This window comes from Sarcophilus harrisii, chromosome 2, assembly GCF_902635505.1.
Source record: "Sarcophilus harrisii chromosome 2, mSarHar1.11, whole genome shotgun sequence".
NCBI lineage: Eukaryota > Metazoa > Chordata > Mammalia > Dasyuromorphia > Dasyuridae > Sarcophilus > Sarcophilus harrisii.
This window is the reverse complement of record NC_045427.1, coordinates 469,937,870-469,962,773: the sequence shown is the minus strand read 5'-3', so window position 1 is coordinate 469,962,773 and position 24,904 is coordinate 469,937,870. Positions and strand designations below refer to the sequence as shown.

Below are 24,904 nucleotides of genomic sequence, written 5' to 3'. Positions count from 1 at the left end.
TTTGGAGACTTTTTTTTTTTGGGGGGGGGTGCAGTTAACAATGGTCTGTATCTTTTTTTCCCCCACACTACTAGTAATTGATCATTACTTATGAAAATATAACCCTAGTAAATAGCTAAAAAATTAACTAAATAGTTTGTTAAAGGTTTTTTTTTCCCTTTTCTGGATTTTATTATCATATTTTCTGTTTTTATTTAAGGAAATAAAACGTATACTTTATTTCATCCCTAAGACACTTACTTAGTTCAAAACTCCCAGAGATGAAGTACCCTAATTTTCTCTTTGACCACCTTCACCCTCTCCCTTTTTGACTCAAGTTCAGAAAGAATGGTAATCAAACCAGCATTACCATTTCCTCTAGAAAGGGTGTGTCAATATCTGCTGATTTATGTGATTCCAATTATTTTCCTATTATATTTGCCATATAGAGCCACTATTTTTGCCATATTTGCCATACTGCCAGTACAGCAAATTCTGAAAACCTATATTAGAGTCATATATAGACACTATTAATTAATCCAGTATAAAATTTGTAAGACAAATAAAAATAGAAAAAAATAATTTTTAAGAGAAAAAAACTTTATAAAGATGGAGAATAAAACAAATTTAGAAGTCAGCTAGAAATAAGTATGTTTTACAATTATACTAGATTTGAGAAAATAAAGTAAAATAATATAGACACACATATCTAGATTCTAGATGATTTTATAATAGTATAATATGAATAACAGAGTCCTAAAAACAAATTATAAATATTGGTCATAGTTAAATCAATCTCCATTGGCATTTTAGTTCACCAATAATCCAAATAAAGGGAGCCAAGGAAATCAGTTCAGTTTAAAATACAGGCAATCTATATTCATGTGTTTTTCAATCTATTTCTAGTCCTGCTTATCCTGAAATTTCTAATGGCTGCAGGCATGAATTCAAACAAAAGATTTACTTTCAAGTTTTGACTTTAGGAAACAATTATATCTAAAAACAGAGACAACTTGTACCTAATATAACAACAATCCTATTTATTCATCAATTGTGGGTATTATCTATTTAAATTTAATTGCTTGGCAATTTCATTTATTCCAAAAAAAGCTTTAGAAGAAACCTAACTTTTAGAATTTATAATTAGAATGATTTCTAAGATAAGGAGCTCAGTTCAGAACTCAAGTCTTCTGACTACAGATCTAGGATTTCCATTTAACATTCATATAATATATTACAATATTCCCTAGTTGGTGACTGTTATATGTTAGCATCCTGATATTTCAGATAAAAAAACTAAAGCTTAAAGTGATTAAATGATTTGTTCAGGATCAAACTGCTAGTAAGAAGTACTCTAGAACTCTGTCTCCAAACCCAACACTCCCTTTTCCACATTGCTTCTCATTTTATTTAATAAATATTTATTGGATAGTGTTTTAGGTTGTTATGGATGACATGTGATGACATAGTTCTTGCCTTTATGGAACTTAGCATCTCGTACAGGAGAAGAGACAAACAAGTAAAAAGCATAGTAGTAACTGCTAATAATAATTAACATTTATACAGCATTTACTATGTGCCAGGCACAGTGCTTAATGCTTTACAATTGTCATCTCATTTGATTAAATAGTAGAAAGAAGTAGAAAATACAAGAAATTAATGAGAGAAATTAAATAATAAAGTATTAGCGAAGGTTAAACAAAGTGCTAAGGGAAGTTCAGAAGAAGAGAGATTACTCCTTGATGGGAGAAATTAAAGGAAGCTTCATGGAGAAGGTGGCACTTGGGTTATAGCTTGAAAGGTATGTAACAATTGGATAAATGGAGAGAAAATGGAGAAGGCAGAATTATTCTTGGCAGGATATGGACAAAGTATATAGAAAAGAGTAGTAGGTAGAAAAGAGTAGTAAGAGTTTAAGACAGAAAGGCTAGTTCAGAGCAAAATTATAGAGGGTCTTCAAAAGGCAATAAAGAAATGAATGGACATTTTTTTGTGCCTGAAAGTATAAGAGAATTATGTAATGAACTTTTGTAAAGTGACGTGAGCTAGAACCAGGTGAATATGTCACAGTACTAGAAATACTGCTGAATAACTTAACTAGTCTCCAAAGATCAAAGACAATTTCAAAGGACTCATGATGGAAAACACTATTTACCTCCAGAGAAAGAACTGATGGAGTTTGAATGCAGATTGAAGAAGATTACTTTTCACTTTAATTTTTTGGTAGTTTTTTGCACCTGGATTCCCAGATTCATTAAAAAAAAACTTTAATATATATTTTATGAAACAATAAACATTAATATATTCATTTCCCTTTTTAACCTACTGTTTATAAATAACTTTTTGATCTGCAAATTATCCCTCTAATTAAAAATATCTATTTATATCATCTTCACTTTAGAGCAAAACATTTTAAAAGAAATCAATACAAAATTAGCTTTTCTATCCTACTCTAATTTTTATACCAATATTCTACTCATTGACCAGTCTATATTGCACCTTACTGCTATATTTTATTCACCATGGATATTTTTATTAATTTTATTTTATTATACCTGCTGTCCAAGGTAGAAGCAAATAGATTAACATTTTAAAAAATGTCTCCATGAAATTAGACAGTACTTTACTAAAATATTTTACTCCCTATATTATTCAGGAATGAATGGCACCATATTTTGAAGATTTTACATGATTTTTAATTGTTCAAAAATTTTCATTTTCTGATTCATATTAATAACATATCAATTTTTTAATATTAAAAACATTGGATTCACTTTCTTAATGTATCTGAGTTAATCCAAACAGACCTGGTTATTGGAGCTTAAAAAGCCTTAAAAATTGCTTTTTCACTATAAGAGAAATAATATTGACAATCCATATATAGCCCCCAAAAGCTTCTTTAAAATTGCTGTGGTTTGGGAACAACTTTGCTAGTGGGTATTGACTTAATGATTTGGTATTTTGAGATATTTGGAAGTATACTACCCGATAAAAGCATAAGAAACTGAAAGAATTTTTTTTGGGGGGGGCCTACTGTTTAGTTTGCCTTGGATGCCACATGATGTTCACATTCCGCATTAATCCATGAATTTCTCACCAGCTGCTGTTAAACTACACTCCCTAACTCAACACCCTCCTCTTCTCTCCCCTTTCCTGGAATCCACTTCCTGTTCACCCTTTACCCTTAAGTATGTATACAAGAGGCCAATAGTCTGGAAACTACTGTTTCTGTTATTCAGTTTCCTGGCAAACAGCAGAGGGCTCAAATTTCTTATAATCTAATACAAAGCCTAATAATAAATAGGATCATATTTTATCACAATCTACCATTCCATAAACTACTATGTTTTACAGGACATTTTATTAAATAATACTCACTGGAAATGATAAATCCAAATTCTAGTAACATAAGTGAACATACTAATAAAAAGAAAATCTGGAAAAATCCCCATTCAACTGTTTTGGCTGGTTAGACATCTAAAAACTTTAAAAATTAATAAAGGCAAACCATGACAAATGTTCAAGACATACAAACTTTAAGGACTTGTAAAAGAATACCACAATACAATTCTGAAATATTAGCCAGGTAAAACAAGATGAACTTAGAAAAATTTTTTTATTATTTATGTAAACATTAGGGCTCAATAATTTTATGCAGTGTTAAGATTTAAATATTTTCTTTTTAAATTAAGAATGATTTACTACTCTTAAAAATAGAGCTCTGGACTTGAAGTCAGGAAAACTTGGGTTTGCTATGTAGTATTGGAAAAGATAATTACTGGAAAGGGAATCAGGAAGAACCTGACTTCAGATACCACCTCAAATATTAGTTAGCTATGTGACCTTTGGCAAGTCACTTAAGCTTTCTGCACCTCAATTTCATTCTCTGTTAAATACTCAGTTTCTAAGATTCATTCTGGGTCTAAATCTATGATCCTGTACAATTCTGTCTGTACACAATGTAAGACAAAAGATTTAAACTTTTGGTTTCAATTTTTTCATCAGGTTTTATTACTCTAAAGTCTTTTCTACCTCTAAATATTATAATTTAACATTTTAAGTTTATAAAATATTTCATATACAGGACTTTATTTGACTTTATTAACAATAATTCCATAACACAGGTAATATAAATAATTTCTTCATTTAATAGTTGAGGAAAGTGAAGCTCAAAAGATATTATTAAGTGATATGCCCAGGGCACTTCTGCAAAAAAGTGAGGAAAGCCTTAAATTCTGATTTTTTTACTTTTTCCATGATATTAGCCGTTTCTTTATATTCTGCATTGCCTTTATGTAGTCTTATTTTTTTTTTTTCTTGTTCAGTCATTTCAATCATGTCCAACTCTTTGTGAGCCCATTTGGGGTTTTCTTAACAAAGAAACTGTAGTGGTTTTGCCATGTCCTTCTCCAACTCATTGGGCAGATGAGGAAATTAAGAGAAACAAGGTAAAGTGAACTACCCAGAGTCACACAACTAGGAAGTGTCTAAGGTCAAAACTGAACTCAAGAGGGATGATTGTTCCCAATTTCAGACCTGGAACTCTGTACACTGTGTTGTCACCTAACTGCCCTTGTCTTACTTCTATACACCTGTAATAATTCATTTACAAATTTCCACTTAAAATATAACTGTTCTCCTAAAATAATTTTCAAGTATTGGAACATTTTCCTGATAGCAGCATCTTATAAGAAGGAATACATAGTCGGTATTTAATAAATTTTTAAAAAAGCAATTTGACCATAAAGCTATATTCAAAGCCTTAGAGATCTAAGTGATTAAGTCCATCATTTGTTTTTCTGACTACTGTCTGAGCAGCTGCTTATTCCTTACCATTTCTCTATTATCATATATATATATATATATATATATGAAAGGTACAGTGCTAATTTTAAAATGGCAATCTTCTTTTTCCTATACTTTAGTATAGTCATTTCTCAAGATTTTGTCAATCATTTTCCTTCTCTGTCTTCCTATAGTCTCCTTTGGCAACTTTATTCATACCTTAACTTCTAGATTTTTATCTCTGACCTGGAACTTGCTTATAAGTAACTGACCATTAGTTCCAACAACCTACTAGACAATGGATCAAAGGACTCAGAACTAGAAAGGAATTTAGAAATAATACTGTCACAGAATTGCATAATTTGAGAATCAGTTCAAGGGACCAGAGTGACCATCTAGTTTAAGTCATCCACACAAAAGGAATCTCTACTGGAACATAACTAAAAACAATTGTCCAACTTCTGCTAGAAGACCCATAAAGAAGCCATCTCTTGAGACAAGCCACTGCCACTTTTGAACAACTCTAATTTATTAGAAAGTTCTTCCTGCCATCAAGCCTAAATTGGCAGCTTTGTAACTTCCACCTATTCCTTCTTGTTCTGCCCTCTAGGGCCAAAAAGAACAATTTTAATCTTCTACCACATGATAATCCTTCAAATAGGTGAAAAAACTTAGCATGTCATCCTCTACCCTCAGTCTTTTTTCTTCCAAAAGTTGAAAATATCTGTTTTTTCAATAGATCTTAATATGTCATCTATTCAAGGTTAGTTGTTAGCTTGATTGCCCTTTCTTAAGTATCCAATGGTTTTTAATCAATGTTTTTAAACTATGATGTCTAGAAGTAAACAAAATAAACCAAATTGAATAAAAATAAACTAAAGGTTACAAAGCTACAGTATTAAAGGATTCATCCCTTCTCTGTTTCTAGAAGTTATATCATTCCTAATTCTGATCATGACTAAATTTTTTTGACCACCATATCACATCATTAGTTCGTATTAAACTTGTGCTCAACTATATTCCCCAGATCCTTTTCAAAACAAATGCTATCTGTTCATAATCTCTTTATGTTATATATATTATCATAATACTATCTTAAAGGACTTTGACTAGTATGTATCAATTGCCATAACAACAAAAATAGAAACCACCTCATTTAGCTAACATTTCATTTCTCTCCCAAACATATATGGTAACCAAAGGCAACACTTGTTTATAACATAAAATTATTTAGGGAAAAATATGGTAGGAGAATACAAATAGAATTACCTAAGATTCAGTAAAAATTAGTGGAAAGAAAAAATGTGTTTTAATGAAAGCTTAGTGAGACCCAAATGAACCAATTATTCCTGAAGACATTTAAGGATAAAATTGAAAGCAGACAATAAATTGAAAGAAAATTTTTTTTCAAAAAGACCCATAATAATTTCTTATAGCAAAGATAGTGGAATCACCATATCTGTCCGATAACATCACGATTCTGAAAAAGCAATAGGAGAAGCAGAAATTACATTGAAAGGAAAAAGAGATGAGAAAAACGACTAGATTCGATCAAATGTCCATATAAAAGATCAATGCTAGAAACAATACAATTCTGAGAGTATTCCTGAACACTCTCAAAACTATAAATTAAGAGAAATCATTTGATCAATTCTCAAATTATTTGAAAGGAAAAAGAGATGAGAAAAACAACTAGATTCGATCAAATGTCCATATAAAAGATCAATGCTAGAAACAATACAATTCTGAGAGTATTCCTGAACACTCTCAAAACTATGAATTAAGAGAAATCATTTGATCAATTCTCAAATTATTTGAAAGATAGATGGATATCAAAAGACCTAGGGGGAGAAAATCTTGGAATCACTACTAAAAAAAATTTGACCAAGATAATAAAATAACTATTGACCCATATGTCTACTGTCCCATCTTCACAAATTTTAAAAATTAGGATCTACATGTCTACATCTATAATGACAAAGGTATAAAAAGGAAAGTTTTTTTTTAAATGATATTCTCATTTAAAATTTCATGGAAGAAAATAGCAAAATTATCCCTATTCAATAATTCTGATAATAAACATCAGTTGAGACATACAATAGGAAAATGTATGTTTGCTGAAATAGTTGCCACTGTGATGGAAATCCAAAAAAATTCATGTAGAAAAGGAATTCCCTGTGGATGGTAAAGTCCTCCAGATTTCCTGTTTGTAGATGATACTATATTGATTTCATCAAATTTCAAGATAGGGAAAACTTCTTATAAGAGAACTATAATCATCAAACAAACTATATTCATCCACACAAAAAAGAACAGATGACAAATGTCTACTCCTTATTTTTCAACATGCATCTGACTAGAAGCACTGACTAGAGACACTATAGCTATATACAAAGACACTATATACTATATACTATAGTATATTTTACTAAATATTATAGTATATCTTGCACTAACAATACAGATGGACATTGAGTTGAGCTCAAGAGCTAAAAAAGAGAAGAGCAGACTGGACTGTTGGTGGGAAATGGCAGAAAATTTACTCACCTAGAGTTTATCATAATAGGAGAGTTTTCAATATATATTTTATTAGTGTTGCTATATGGCAGTGAGACCTGGAACACTAATGTCTCCGAAGAACTACAATAAATATCACACAGAAGATAAGGGAAAGGTATAGTGGGTGTGAGTAGGCTTCCAAACAGAAAAGGAATTAAAAGATGTCATCAAAGAAATGAATAACTGAATGAGAAGACTGGCTGGTCATTGGATAAAAGTGAGGAATGATAGGGAAACAGGCTGCTCCACTGATATCACTCAGATATCAATAGAAAGTTGGGAAGACATTAAGATGTTAGGTGGACTCCCTGTGAGAAATTTTTAGAAGGATGTAGACAAGAAGCACATGGGATGGCAGGAATAGATTGGTTGCAATTTGCACTCATCTTTTAGCATATACACACATGTATATTTTTTCTTTTTTTTTTTCCCTCTGGGAAATATTTGTGATTTCATTAAGTTGTAGAAAGAGTTCTTCCAAAATGTATCCACACCTGCTCAATATCTTATGATCTTAGAGAGTGTCTTGGGACACTGAGAGGTTAAAGTGATTTGTGCAGGTAGGCCAAAGGTAAGACTTGGACAACCCACAAAGTCCACTGTTATATCCCCAACATCCAGAAAACTTAAAGAATGTCTCAGTAAGAAAGATGGATCCTCTTGTGGATTTATGATTAAGATATATGCAAGAGTAAAAAAGGAAAGACAGACATAGATGGATTATCCACAACAAATTTGTGATGTAGGTAGACTACGTATTATTAGTTTCATTCTCTCCAAGTGAGACCCAGGGTCAAACAGTATAGAAACTCAGTTTCCTGCCTGATTCCATGACATCTAAAATCTCACTTAAATATTACACAGAAGATAAGGGAAAGACATTTTAAACTTCAAATTACCATGTAAGTGAACTGTTCTATTTTATTCAAGGTTCAGTTCAAATACTACATCACTCATTAAATCTCTTTTGATCCCTCTCAACAATATGTATTCCTCTTTGGATCTGGTGCCATATCTCTTACAACCACCATGTGGTTATTTTGTACATACAGGCAAACAGAGATACAGAGTTACATACATGTATGTATATATCCAAAGATATGCACGCACGCGCACACAGAGACAAACACACACACACACACACACACGCACATGCACAGTTTCCCCCATTCAAATATAAGCTCCTTGAGGGTAAGGATGCTCAGCATTTAACAGAGTGCCTATCATGCAATAAGGGCTTAATAAGTGCTTGTTAATTTTAACTTCTGTGCCCCTCCATTCTTTTGGGATCAGGCATTTGATTCCATTTGAACAAGGAATTCTAAGCCAGTAGAACTATCTCTACCAATACAGAATAGTACCATCTTTGTCATGGTAGTAAGAATACCATTTTAGTATTAAAAAAAATTGATCAGGGCAGTGAGAGTTTAAGTGATTTGCCCAAGGTCATACAATGAGTATGTATCAGAGAAAAGATCTGAATCCAATAGGTGTCTATTTATGACTCCTGGTTTCTGACTTTTTGACTCAGCTCTCTATCTACTGTCCAGTTGTCTCTTGTACTTCTCTTAGGACATTTATATTCTAGTATTATTATAGTATTAATTATTTTTATAATAGTATTTGTATTATTACTCCTTTGTTACATTGTAAAGCCCTCAAAAACATTTCTGTGACTTTATAGTACTGAAATGTGCCACAAAGACACTAACTTGTTAAATGATTAAGCACATTAGTCTGATAAGTGTTCTTTCACACTATGCCCTTGAATTTACAGATTTAACATATGTGTGGCTTATTTTTTTTTTTTTCATTTTAATACTGATTTCAGGATTGGTAGTATTAATGCCTTCCTTTACTAATATTGACTACTTTGCCATTTTAATAGATGGTCTTTAAGAAACTGCTGTGGAAGTAGACAAGCATGATTTGGGAAATGGCTGAATAAAACACATACATCAGTGTAATGAAATATTACTATGTTGTAATTTCTTAATAAGTATGATGAATTCTGAGAAACTCAGGAAAACTTGTTTGAATTAACATAAGACTAAAACGAGTAAAACAAGAAAAATGTACACAATAATCAGAAAGTTCTGAAAAATATTTTACCTCTGATCAATAAAGAAACCAATCATAACTTTAAATAAAGGGTGTCTTGACCTAAAGTTTCCTCTTGGCAGAGAGATGATGAACTAGAGATATATAATAAGTATATATTTTTGAACATAGAAAATATGATTCGTTTTATACTTATTTAATACAAGGGAAGATATCTATTTGTAGGTGGAAGCAGAGAGGTGGAGGAAAGTTATTAGTCTAGAAATGTAAAAAAATTTAAGAAAAGAGCATCAATAAAATACTTAAAAATAGAAAAAAGGTCAGAAAAGGGCAAACAAAATATAATTTTGCTATTATTTTATAAAAATGTAAATAAGTCTCTTGCATTGGCATCTCTTTATATATTGAAATGTTTATGTTTGTTGATGATTAAGTTTACAATAAAAAGAGAATTTAGAGATGCTACCAGCGAAAAATATATTGCTAAGTTGAACACTAGATGGCAGATGTATTGTCCATACCTAGAACTTTTCCAATTTTATTGTACTTTCCAGAGTTCAATCTGTTGGCATAATTTTCCGTAAGTCAAATATACCTTAATGACAGAATGATGAATCACAAGGTAATTCCAATAAACTTGGGAAGGAAAATACCAATTATATCTAGAGAAAGAACTATGGAGATTGAATGTGAATCAAAGTGTGGTATTTTAACCTTTTTGTTGTTGTTTGCTTGTTTCTTTTCTTTCCCATGGTTTTTCCCCTTTGATCTGATTTTTCTTGTACAATATAACAAATATGGAATAGTTTAAAAGAATCGTACATATTTAACCTATAATACATTGCTTGCTGTCATTGGGAGGGGGGAAATTTGGAACACAAAGTTTTATAAAAACTAATGTTGAAAACTGTATTTACAAGTTTTATTTATTTAGAAAAATAAAAGAGTATTTAAAAAAGGAATGATGAATCAGATTGGGGTTTTATGGAGGAAATAGTTTAACAGAAAAAACTCCAATACTTAACCAAACTAAAAGCTGAATCTGCAATTTTTATACATGACCACTAGGTGGCAATAATGTCCCAAACATTTAGAAAGCACTAGCTGGTCAAATGTGTATAAATTAAATAATTAAATTTCTAAAATAAATACATAAAAATAGATGTTGGTTAAAATAAGTGAACAATAGTAATTGTCCATTATTTTCAAAGAAAATAAATGATATAATAAATATCATTTAATAAAATTAATAAAAATAACAAATAAATAAAAGAAATAATAAAAATAAAAGAAATAAATGATGCCTATACTATACTTTTTTCATTATTAAAATTTTCATTCTAAAAGTTTCCTTGAATAACATAACCTGAATAATTAATTCTAGTTAAGTTCTTCCTTAATCTTGAGGCTATCAAAGCACCAAAACATCCCAAGCTGTGTTCTTCTCAGCAGCTAACTTTCTTTGTCTTAAAGCGCTGGTTCTTTCCCCAGATCATTTTGCACTTGAAAAAACTGAGGCAAACAAGGTCAAGTGACTAGCTCAGGTTCCCTTAGCTACTAAAAGTATCTGAGGTTAGATTTGAATTCAGGAAGATGAGTCTTCTTGAACCCAGACAGGGTGCTCTAGATCCACTGCACCACTTACCAATCTTACCAGATCCCAAAATGTACTACAAAGCAATAACCATAATATTAATATGATTTGGTATTATTATTTTTTAAAAAAAGAGACATTGATCAATAGAATAGATTATGGACATACATAAAAAAGCAAACAAATACAATAGCCTAGAGTTCAATAAATCTGAAATCCCCAGTTACTAGAAGAAACCTTATGGTAAACTGGACAGCTGGCTCTTAAGAAAATAGATTTATACAGACAACTCACACTATCTACATTAAGCTAGGTTTCAAATGAAAACATGACCTAGATAATAAAAGTTCATATCACTAACAAATTAGAGAAGCAAGGAAGAAATTATCTTTTAGATCTCTGATTGAAAGAAAGAATTCATTAATAAACTAACTGATAGAAAGATCACGCAAAATAAAATGGACAATTTTGGGAGTACAAAATTTTAAAAGTTTTTGCACAGATAAAATAAAGTTAAAAATGGAGAATGAAGACATTGGGGGAGGGATGTCTGCAGTAAGATTCTGTAATAAAGTTTCAGATCCAAGATATGTAGGGAACTTAAAACAAATTTATAAGACTAAAAACCATTTACTAATGGATAAAACAGCTGAAGGATAATAAACAAGCAATTTCCAAAGGAACAAATGCAAACTATGAACAAGTTTATAAAAATGCTCTAAGTCATTAATAATTAGGGGGGAGGAGGGAGGCAATTGGAGTTAATGCCCAGGGTCACACAGCTAAGAAAGTGTTAAGTGTCTGAGGCCACATTTGAACTCAGGTCCTCTTGACTTCAGGGTTGATGCTCTATCCATTGTAGCACTTAGCTGCCCTTAAAAGTCATTAATAATCAAAGAAATGCAAATTAAAGCAATGTTAAGATTCCACCATACATCAGATGTGTGCAAAGATAATGAGATGAGAAAATTACAAATGCTGAATAGGTATACTAGTACCCATGTTAGTTGAGCTGTTAATTGGTATAATTATTCTGGAAAGCAATATGGAATTATGCACTAAAAGTTATAACTAAATTAACCAGCTATTGTGTCTATATTATGAAGAAAACAAGGAAAGAGCAAAGGATCTAAACATATAAAAATGATTGTAGATATTTTTATAATGGACCATAACTAGAAATAAAAGGGATCTCCTATTGAAGAATGGCCAAACCAATTATGGGATATGATCATAATGGAATACTGTGCAATTAAGAAATGATGAAGAAACTGAGAAGAATATGAAATAATTCAGAGTAAGGTGAATATAACTAGTAGAATATATAATGGTAACAGCATTATAGAGAAAAACAATTTTAGAACACTTCAGAATCCTCATCAATGAAAAACCACCAATCAAGAATGAACACAAAACTTACTGTCTTGGAAGTGAAGTGATGATTTGTTTTGCTAAACTCTGAAACTATGTATTGAGGGGCATATTAGTTTTTTCTTTAGTTCAGTGAAAAAATAAAAAAAGCACAAGAGATTTTATGGAACATTGTTGAGTAAATGAAAATAAGTTACAAATATAACTGTGGCACATGTAAAGCATTACCAATATTTCTCTCAAAATTCTGAACCATTTACACCCAGCGAAAGAACACTGGGAAATGAGTATGGACCACAATGTAGCATCTACACTCTTTCTGTTGTTGTTTGCTTGCATTTTTGTTTTTCTTCCTAGGTTATTTTTATCTTTCTAAATCCAATTTTTCTTGTGCTACAAGAGAACTGTATAAATATGTACGCATATACTGAATTTAAGATATACTTTAACATGTTTAACATGTACGAGACTGCCTGCCATCTAAGTGGAGGGAAGGAAGGGAAAACTTGTAACAGAAGTGTTACCCATGCATATGTTCTGTCAATAAAAAACTATTAAAAAAAAAAAAAGAATTCTGTCTCAGAGATCTCCTATGGGAGTCAGGTTCTTGTGGATTATATACTAAAACAATTGTTTCAATACCCTCTAGTTATCTTGGACAAATGGTTAATTACTTCTTCCATTCTAAGTTATAACAGCTATTATTATGTATCATTTATGTTCAAAACTTTCTTCATAGCAACCCTATAGAGGAAGTATTATAATAATTTACATATTTTTGTTTTATTAAAATGTTTTTCTAAGAATTGAAGTGCTTAGGTCAAAAAAGTTTAAAAGTAGCTGCAAAGATTTAAAACCAGGTTGTCTGACTCCAAATTCAATGCTCTTTCTATTGATACAGATTCTTTTTAGATTATGGTAGTTCAAAATAATTCATCTTTTATTATTTTGCTAAGCACACAGACTTTTTTCTATTAAAATTAAGGTAAATTATAATCAGATCTAAAAAAATTATGTCAATCCCACAATATCTATGTAATAGAATTTTAAAAAAAAATTTGAACTGTTACTTATTTCACTTGGTAAAGTACTCCTAAATAGAGGGAGGAAAACATGCCAAAGTAGGTCTATATTTAATCTGGGAATTATAGAGTTGCCTGGGAGCACTGAAAGGTTATCCTATATCAGTATGTGTATAAAGGAGAATTTGAACCCATCTTCCTGACTTCAATCCTACTTCTTTACCTACTATGCCTTACTACCTTAAAAAAAAGTTTGGTATTATTCAATTATCTCTTTTAGTGATCTTATAGAAAAAAATTCCCTAACTTTCTTCTAACTAGGAAAATAATCCATAATTTTCAAATGAAATCAATAATCTAAATTAATCTATGCAAATAGGTTGGCCTAATAAATGCAAGTTGTTTTCTAAAACCAAACTGATAATTTCGATAATTAGAATGATTTTTTTTTTCAGGACACCTAAAGTGGTAAGTTATATTCCTTGTGTAGATTAGCAAAACTTTTAAAACTATATTAATCACATTTGGAAAGCAATTTCTATATAAAGCAACTCAAAAAAGTTTAACAAAGCAACTATTTTACTGGAGAATTAACATTTTTTTAAACCAAGAAAATTTTTTGTCCTCACACTTTCAGGATCAAAAGTAGTTAGTTCTCTAACATCCAAGTAACTTCAGAAAAACCATTATGTAAGAGGAAACAATGGTCTCCCATACCTATTTGAGGGCTTTTTATTCCATTTAAAAGGAACATATCCTAACAGAGCAAAGGTTAATACTTTCTCAACACATTCAAGAAGCAATAGTAGCAGTCACTCAAATTTATTATCACTTACACGTAGGAAAAAATTCAACTTTATATCCTACTGGATTTTGAACACTTGATAAAGGTAAGCCAAAAATGTGAACCTTAGTCAACACCAGCTACTTTCTATACTTTTAAAAAATTATTTTCCTTACATTTTCAATTTAAGATTCAGAATGAAAAAAGAAATCAAGCTCATGGAAAAAGTTTTCTCAAACAAAAGAAATATTTTGGGATTCAAAAGAAAAGTGAACCACTCAAATAATAAGTAACTGATCTGCATTTTTGAAAAAAGTAAACATTATGAAAACCTCAGAATATTATCAAGGTCTTTTTTAAAAGTTACAGTAATACTGGGGCTGTATTCCAAGGAGGTCATGGACAGCAAAGAAAAAAAAAGACAAAAAAAGTCCAGCAAGGTTGCTAGCAGCATTATTTGTAATAAAAAAAATCTAGAAAGAAAATATGTCAATGAATTGGAAAAACATGAGAAGTTGGGATTTAAGAATCAAATGGAATAGTATTATATCAAAAAGAATGACAAATTCAGATTAAGACCTAGAACTGATTAGCTGCATGAAATGATGCAGAATGAAGAAAGGAAAATAACCATGACTATAACATCAATAAAGTCAAAGTAATAAAATTCATTAAATACAATTCAATGTTAGAATTATGACATCAAAATGAAAGGATATTTCCTCTCCTTTGAATTAAACATCAGAAAGACCAGGTATGTCAACTGCTATAAATTTTTTAAAATAATTTATCCTATCTGTGAAAATAAAATTTAAATAAATGCAAGTAATTACAAAGTAATATTAAGATTTTGCTTTGAAGTATTTGTCCTAATACTTATTTTCTTTGTCTATGGACAAAAACCAAAATGTACTGCATCAAATGACACAACTTTGTCTTTCATGAAATTCTTAAATTCCAGTCCCATTAATAGTCAATAAACTAACTTTTTTAAAAGGTAGGAATATCTTTGTTAGTTTCATTTGGTTGTTTCTTGATACATTTCTTTTATAGCAAACAAAATTTATTAATAAACTGAAAAAATTGCAAATAAAAAGAAAAATATAAAAATGTATCATTTATCTAGCAGTCAAATTTGTGGAAATTCAAGCTATCGAAATCAAACTTGCATGTTTCATGAAATAAAATCTTTTGGTCAGTGAAGATAAGAGTGGTCAACTTGGTATTGAGGCAGTTAGGTAGACACAATGGATAGAACACAGGGCCTAGAATCAGAAAGATCTGAGTTCAAATCTGCCCTCAGATACTTGCTATGTGACTGGGCAAATTCTCTAAATTATCTCTGCCTCGAGTTTCCTTGACTGTAATATAGGGATAATAATAACATCTACTTCACAAGATTGTTGTAAGGAACAAGTGTGAAATTTGTAAAGTATTAGCACATTGCTAAGGAACATAATAAGCATAGTATTTAAATGCTAATTTTCTTCCCTTTCTCTTCCTCATCTCCTCCCCTTTTAGAGTCTACTGACTTAAGAGAAAAATTGTTAGAAATCTTAACCCGCTAACTTTGGAAGCAAGATGTCTTACCTAAAATTCTCTGTTCATAATAGGCTTACTGTTTTAGAAAAGCAGCAGCAGCAGCAGGGAGTCTGGGAAGATAAAGGGATAGCTCTCTAATTCACCATTTTCAAGAAAAAAGGGAGAGATAACCCACATTATGCATCATACAGGCATATTATACAGACTGAAGAAATAATAGAGGTATCACCTCTATGGAAATGTACAGTCTTCTCTCAGACCTCTCCTCATAGTTATCAAAGGCATTCTAGGTCATGTACAAATCCTCAATCTTTGCTAAGTCTATCAGTGATAAATATAAGATGAAGTTCTGTAGGAACTGGCACAAGTCCAAGAAGAACTCCACCAAACATTACATTAAATGTCAGGATGAGGATGAGAATTCAAGATCCATTAATTATGGTCCACCTGTGTTCCAAGAACTGGAGATAAAAAAGAAATACCTTAAAAATACAACATCTTCCCCCAAAGAAAAGCCTGACATAGACCTCAGTAGAGTTAAAATGTTGTCATGGTATCCAGGTTATTATGTATACCCCCATGCTCTATTCCCCACAGCAGAAGAAATATCATTTAATAGAGATCTGGCTAACCTGCTACATTGTGGCCAAGAACTACATTGAGCCCAGGAAAAATTAGAATAGCAGGTGCTGATGTCATTTATGGGCAGATAGGACAAAATGACTGATATCACTGGTGTGACCAAAAGTAAAGTCACTGGCACAGAAAAAGCTGACCTGAAAAAATCACCACTGAGGCCAGCATGAGAGTGGCCTGTCTTAGCACTTGGCATCTTTCAAATTACCTGAGACTGGTCAAAAAGACTATCACCACAAAACTGAGATTAGATCTGCAAGACTGAATGAGAAGATCAAAACGTGAATAATAAAAACTGCTCGTAAACCATACTTCCATAATTACCATTCTGTCTGACAAAAGTATTAATCTCTTGGAGTTTTCAATCCACTTTGGTAAAATGACCAATGATTTTTATTATGCTGAAAATTGCACTGTCAGGACCAAATAAGTTCTTATTCCTCAATTCTTTCTGGTACAAATAAAACATCCTAACTTGACTTGAAATTTAATACTGCTTCCAAATTTGGCACTTCTAAAACCATGGAAGTGACATGTTACTAAAGAAGAGACTTTAATACACATGCTAAAGCCAATTGGAAGCCCATAGATTATCAATAAAACTGATTTTTTTCAAAATTAAGCATACCAATTTTTAAAGCTTGTCCTATTTAGCTTCCCTGTCTATTAATATGGAAATTAAAACAATTTGATACAGAAATAAAGTCCGTTAACAAAGAATAAATAGCCCTACAAGTCTGCCAATAGTCCCTGAATAAAGCAATGTTAGTATGGTAAAATGGTTGATACTACAAATGTATCTGCAAATAGCAGACATTAAAGTAAATACGTGATTAATTAAGATTCATAACTATAACCTACATGATCATTAAGAAAAAGCTAAATTATATTCAGTATTCTCATTTTACGGTAGAAGCAACATGGTATAGAAGATAGTGCTAGGCTTAGAGTCAGGAAGACCTAGGTTAAAATCTCACTTTTGATACTTACTAGCTAGTGATCTTCAGCAAATCACTTAACTTTTAGAATGCTTAGGCAATTCACTAGGATTTAACTACAAAGTTCAAAATAGGTTCTAATCTAGATTAGTGAAAGGAAATCCCTATGGTAACAGATTTTTAAAGTATTCACAAAATATATATTAGGCATATCACATATTTTAGTAATATTTCAATCAAAAGCAATTTAAAAACTTTTTAAAAATTGATTATGCTTGATGTAAGCTTTAAGAATTAGGAAAATCATTCAGCCACAATATTTTTCTCCCCAACAATGTAGAGGAATGACTTCAACACTTTATTTACTCATACTCAATTAATTACAATACCCTTTCAGTATCATAAAAACATTGTTTTTTTAGCAATTATTTGATCTACTGAAACAAAATCAGGATCACAGAGATATAGGATTTTAAAGGTGTCATAGACCGAAATCAATCTAGTATTCCAAATTCACCAAATGCAAAAATTCTTGACAGATCATCATCCAGTCTAAACTTAAATATTTGTGGAAAGGAGAAGCTCCCTACCTCTTTACCTTCATCACAACAAATGATCTAGTTCAACCTATAACTAAGTAAGAATCACCTAAGAAAACATAATAGAGTAGAAAGAGCACTAGCACTGAAGTCAAATGAACTACCTTCAAATTATGTCTCTTACTACTAGTGTGAATTGAGGAAAGTCACTAACTTCTGGGCTATAATTTTCTCATCTATAAAAAAGGGACCTAAGCTAGATGGCCTCTAAAGTCCCTTTTGGCTTTAAATCTAAATGCTATAAGGGCACTTTCTGTCTTTTGAGTGAAGAGCTCTATTGTTAACAGGAGAACCATTAATTTCCAAGGCAGCCACTTCACTTGTGAATTTCTATGAATTGGGAAAATTTTCCTTACATCAAACCTAAATCTGCCTCTCTGCAATAGTCCTCCATTTTTTCTAGTCATGTCCTATAGAGCTAATCAGAACAATTCAAATCTCTCTTGTCTAATTTCTCTGGTAACTAATTTGAGGATAGCTAACCATCCTCCTTCCCTGTGCCCCCAGCAACTGTTCTCTTCTTTTGACTAAATAGTTCCAATTGTTCAAATGATCCTTATACAGTATGATTTCAAGGTCTTTCCTCACCCCATTTACCCTACTCTGAATACTTTCAGTTTACCATTATCTGACCTAGAATAAGATTCTCAGAACTAAACACAATACTTAATGTTGTCTGATAAGGGAAGAATACAGTGGTACGCTATTAACTCCCTGGTCCAAGACCTGGATGACTCTCTTAAAATAACCTATATATATATTTTTTGCTTTTATCTTTTTGGCTGTCAAAAAACTTTTAATGAGCTGGCAGTTCACTTAAATCTGCAGATCTTCAAATGAATAGATAACTAGTAAAATCTGTAAGTATAAGGCTTTGGACTTATTAAATTTCATCCTACTAGATTTAGCCCAATTATAGCCTGTCAAAATCTTTTTAGATCATAATTCTGATTTATATTGTAATCTGCCTACTCCATTAAAACTAGTTCTGGCCTTCGAAGCAAACAAAATTGTCTTCTACATGGTAAGTCTTTTAAATATTTAATATCGCTATCAGATAGCCCCTTAACCTTTATATAGTTGATTTTTAAAATTTTTTTTACTTTGATATTTTAAAAGATGTTATATATCAGCTGTAAAAGCTATATTTATTTGAAGATTTTTTCAAGGGGGCAATTTTTAATGGGGGATCCACTGTAAAAAGTGCCAGAAAGCTGACTTCAGTTGTAAGAAGCTTTATAATGCAAGTTTCTGCTTCATCAATACAACAGCTTAAAAAGAAATTAAATTGTATTCAATCTGGGACTCTATAGTTTATCTGACTAAAATGAAATAGTTCACAGTCAGAAGTCTTTCTTTAAAAAGAAAAAAAATCAAAAAAATTATTTATTTCCACTTAGCATGGTTTCTTGAACATAGTAGGCACTTAAATGTCTGTTGGCAGTTAATAAGCTAACCAAGTATTTATAGTATTCTAGCTTTTTTGAAATATGTCAATGAAATGCAAAGATCCTAAGAATGAAGATGATTTTAAAAGAAAAACAAAACAGGCCATTTTCAAATTCAAAATTAAATTTAAATGTGCACTAACAAAAAAAAAAAAAAAGTCACATCTACTAAATAAACATCCAGTAAAATGTAGGCATATTTTAAATTATTTTTAGTTCCTAGACCCATACTGTTACTCTTTCCCCACCCCCACCACAATAAAAAAAAATATACTTTACCACAAGCTATTCAAATTTGCTTTCTCTAAAATTTTAGAAAAACTTTAGATAATGGAAAACATTTTAATAATTCACTTCTTCAGAAAAATGGAAAAATATAATTATGCAAACACATTAAAGCACTGCACTCACAAGTTACAAAGTTGTAGGGATAGGTAAACTTTAAAAATACAATTTGGTACTCTGATACCATTTCTATTACACTGACTATACCATGTACCAAATAATCTTATATTTTTCAAACATTAGCAGATCTTACAATGTCTCAAATTATTTTGATTTCATAAAACAAAAAAGCTAACATTACAAAGTAAAAAGAAATAAAGCAAAACATAAAGCTTTATACTCTGATTAAAACTGATAATAGAATATATACATGTGCACATTAAATATGCACATCTTTTGTATAAATTGCATTTTACATGTACTTACATTTTAGAATAACTGCTATAACTCCCCACTATCTTTTCTAAAGTAGCAAAATTCTGTGTTTTATTGCAAAACAGGCATTATTTTTAATAATTAGTATCTATTTTTTATTGTCCTAATATATTTAGTGTTATTTTTCTACCACAAGTAAAAAGAAACATAAATAATAGAATAAACTTAATACATAGTTACTCATTCCTAAGGAAGCATTTTTTCTTCAATTCTATATACAGTGACATCAGAAATGGTGCTTAAAGCATTACCATTAGGTAGTATAATGATTTGAACAGTGACTTATTAACCAGGAGATATTTCTCCTACATATCAAGTTCACTTAAGTAGATGCTACTATAGAGAAAACTCTTTACAAGTTTCCTTCAATAAAAATGGTCTAAATCACTATTGATTAGAGAAATGCAAATTAAAACAACTGACATACCACCTCACACCTATCAAATTGGCTAATATGATAGGAAAAGATAATGATAAATGTTTAAGGGAATGTAAGAAAAACTGGGACACTAATTCATTGTTGTGAACTGATCTAGTCATTCTGAAGAGCAATTTGGAACTATTTCTAAAGGGCTATAAAACTGTGCAGACGATGCAGCAGGACCATCACTGGGTCTGCATCCCAATCATAAAAGGAGGAAAAGGACCCACTTGTACAAAAATGTTGGTAGCAACTCTTTTTATAATGGCAATGAATCAGAAACTGTGTGGAAACCATCAATTGAGGATTGGATGAATAAATTACTGTATATAAATTAATGGAATATTATTGTTCAATAAGAAATGATGAGGAAAAAAAGACATGATGAATAGGCTGAGTTGAGAAAAGCCTGAAAAGATTACATGAACTAATGTTGAGTAAAGTGAACAGAATGAGAAGAACATATTACACAATAATAGCAAGATTATGTGATGATCAACTATGATAGAGTTAGCTCTTCTCAGCAATACTCAGTGATCCAAGGCAATTCCAATAGACTTGGGATAAAAAATGTCATCCACTGTGGGTTGAATTCACTTTTTTATGTTTGCTTTTTCTTCCTTACAGTTTTTTCCTTTTATTCTGATTTTTATTTCACAACATGACAAATAAGGAAATATATTTAAGATGATCCATACATAAGATGTATGTATAACCTATATCAGACTGTTTGCTCTCTTGGGAAGGGGAATGATGAGGAAGGGAGAAAAAATGATGAGGAAGGGGAACTCAAAATCTTACAAAAATCAATACTGAAACTACCTTTACATGTAACTGGAAAAATAAAATAAATACTATTAAGGAAAAAAAAACAACAAGCTTCCTTTAATCAATCTTATACATTTAAGAGTCTTGCAATGTTCTTTATTCATTGTTCATTAATTATGAAAATATGCATAGAAAAACAAATTGTATCCTAGTGTGAATTAAAATGGAGATGACATTAGAAAAATTAAGAAAGAAAGTTGCAAAACCTAAAGTTCAACAACTTCTGGTTATTTTAGGGATGGAGGAATAGTTTGTCAAACTAATGAAGAAACTGTGCTTATATCAATTAATAATAAATAGCTAACATTTAAATAGCATTCAGTATGTGCCAGGCACTATGGTAAGCTAAAGTTTATTTTTTTAATTTTATTAGTATTTATTATTTCATTTGATCCTCACAACAACTCTGGAAAATAGGTGCTATATATTATCTCCATTTTACAGATGAGGAAATTGAGGCAAAAAGCACTTAGGTAAATTACTCAGGGTCACACAGCTAGTAATTGTCTGAGACTGCATTTGAACTTCCTGACTACAGGCTCAGTGTTTTATCCATTGTTACACCTAATGTTCACGGTAATGAACATTATGTGTCCTTGCCAAAGCCCTTATATAAAAATAACAAAATAATATTAAAAACTCTTGAGCAGAAACATCAGAAAATCAGAACTTGAAATCATATAAAAAAATTTGTTAAGGATGATTTTTCTTATATCTACAAATTTCTTTCATAATTGATAATTTAGCCTCATGGAAAGAGACATTTTGAAACATTCCACTGCTTTTTAAAATTGAAAAAGAAAAACTGATAATTGTTTTTATTTCAAAAAGTGTGTGTGTGTGTGTGTGTGTGTGTGTGTGTGTGTGTGTGTATGTATGTATCTTAGAATTCATGGCACCTGATAGGATAACATTCACATATAAGCATCTTACAAATTTTTAATTAAGTAACAGTATATCAGAGAGGTGATAGAAGGTCTTAATATAATCCATTCATAAATCTAAAACTAAAGGTAATTCTTAAAATCATGTCTTTTAAATTTTCCTAAATATAGATGCCAAGAGTTTAGCATGTATTTTGCTATGAGAGAATCAATGAATCATTTCCAAGTTAAAAGTATAAATTCACACATTAATTTAACAGTAAATGGGCACTAAAAAAACCCAACAACCTCCCAAAGCAAAAGCTAGAAACAATGAATAACAGTGAATGCCTCTGAGAAAAAAAAGAAATGATTAAAACTCAATTGTTAAGAAAGTTAGAAAGCTAGCTACATACCTGACATTGTAAGGATGAATGTTCTCTATCATGTAAGTGCTGATGATTAGAAACTGACAAATGCCATGAATGAACTTGACTTTGAGAATGAGTTCGAGCTACATCTGAAGGCTGTGTTAAAAGTTGTGGAGTAAGTTGTTGATCAAGATCATGTTCTAAGACATGACTTGAATTATCTTGGCCAAATGCTGAGTCATCAAATTGAGGAAGCAGACCCTCCTGAAGAAGATCTTCTGGATCAAGTCCTGTGAATGTCTCAGTTTGAGACCCCACTTGATGAAGCAAATTATCTTCTAGAGATGAAAAACCATTTGTTTCTACATGATCATTAAAATGTCCCATGTGAGAAGCAGAATTTACAGGATCTGGGAAATTCATGTGCACAGGAGATAATTTTGAGCTGCTGAAGTTACCCTGAGGATGTGCTGAATGCAACATTTCAAAATTATTTGAATTCAAAGATGAATTTGAGTTCAGGATATGTTGGGTAGAATCCTGCTTGGTCCCCGTCTGAGACATGAAGGCATTGCTTCCAGTAAAATCAGATAAAGTATGAGTTGAATGACTAGATGCAAGAGCTGTGGAGGACTGAAGAAGACTGCTTGGAGATATGTGATTACTGGAGAAGGAATAATGTGAAGAAAACTGTTGTGAGTTATTGACAGAGCAAGGAGTCATATTTGGAGACTGTCCATCAAAATTTCCATCTTGGTGATTGCCACAGAAGTGCATTGAAGCAGTTGATGTTGGAGAAAACTGTTGCATGGAGAGAGGTTGTTGTGGAGTTGATGCACTGGTTATTTGAGATGGGTGAGCAACATGGACTCTATGTGGACCAGAAATATTAACGTCCATAAAGGTTTTAGATTGGCTTAAAGTTTCTTGCCCTGGGTTATTATTATTGTTTCTGTTTTGCTGTGACTGTAGTGATGTACACTGTTGCTGTTGCTCAGTGACCTGAAATAAGGCAAAGTCAGGGTGTGCTACAAAGCTTTTAGTTTGCTGCATAGAATGTGAATGTCCTTGTTGGTGAAAAGGAGACCCATTTTGATTTGAAACACTAGTCTGATGGCCCCACATTGGACTACCATCAGCTACATCTGGAAACAAACCATTAGACTGATTTGGGGGATGGACCGGGGAACAATTAAATTGAGAATGTGGTGATAACACATTTTCAACTGGGCTACTAAATGACTGATTAACTTGGTGAAGTTTCAGTGATTCAAACTGATTTAAATGTTCAAAATCAGTCATCTTCTGTGGTGTTTGAGTATCCTGGACATGGTTTAATGAATCTATGTGCAAAGGTTCAAATTCTACACCCAAATTCAATTCATCAACAAGTGAAACAGGTCCTGGTTGTACAAAGGCATCGTCTGACAAATCCTCTAAGGTCTCACCAAAAAGATTGGCATCGTCAAAAAAGTCCATCATTGGATCAGTCATCTTGAAAATTCTAGGCCACTTGAATGGTTCACTCCAAATATATATTAAATTTATCTTCTTTATAGTGAGTAGGAACAGAGGTCATCAACTAACTGATCCAAGGCATGTCAGTGTTTATTATTGCTGTGGAGAACTGGGCATCCTGCCATGTCATAATTCTAATAGAAAAAAAAGCAAAAATTTTCAATTTAAAATTAGTTTTACAACAGTTATTTATATAACTAATGAATTATGGAACCATTATATCTTTTTAATTTAAGTCTCAAAATTCAGTGTTTTATGTTATAGAATAAATTCAGAAAAATTCTCAATATTCTCAGAGACAAAATAACTATATATACTTATAAATACCAATATACATTTACATGTCATCACCTTGAATTTCATGTGAATAGGTGAGGATTCAAGTTTAGAGCATAAAATCATCTTAATCAGCCTACCAGAAGGAGAAATAAACCTTGCCTAAAATATAAGACTAAAATTCCCTTTGCTACTTTTTAAATCATAAAAATAAAAATTACATACATAAATATGAAAATGCATTGTATAATAGTGTAGTACAAACTATAACTTCATTGATAAGCATTCTATAACAATAATTTCCATTGTCCAGTACTAATAACATTACTTTGAATTTTACTGTAGAAACTTAAAAAATATCAAGATTAACTATGGAAATAAATTCAGAAAAAATGATGTTGTACATAGAAATCAAGTTTTCCAGCAATGTAAGTGAAAATCAGGGTGGTATTGTGGTTATCAGTATTTAATTCAGTAACTTACAAATTACACTTAAATTTGTTACACTTATTTCTTGTTCCCAATCAACAAAATGCTTTATAAAATAGAGTTTAAAACAGAATTAAATCAGCTTTGTGAGTCAAAACTA

At 31.2% G+C, this 24,904-nt stretch overlaps 1 protein-coding gene across 11 annotated transcripts in view; it reads right to left on the bottom strand.

Annotated features, from left to right (window-relative positions):
* Window positions 1-24,904, bottom strand: part of CHD9 (chromodomain helicase DNA binding protein 9) — a 250,227-nt gene that overhangs the window by 150,179 nt on the left and 75,144 nt on the right. For all 11 annotated transcript variants that reach the window (XM_031954497.1, XM_031954491.1, XM_031954498.1 and 8 more), the window contains one exon: window positions 22,567-24,173. In XM_031954497.1, the coding sequence (XP_031810357.1) occupies window positions 22,567-24,015 (1,449 nt within the window). In that variant the 5' untranslated portion in view covers window positions 24,016-24,173. The remainder of the gene's footprint in view (window positions 1-22,566; window positions 24,174-24,904) is intronic.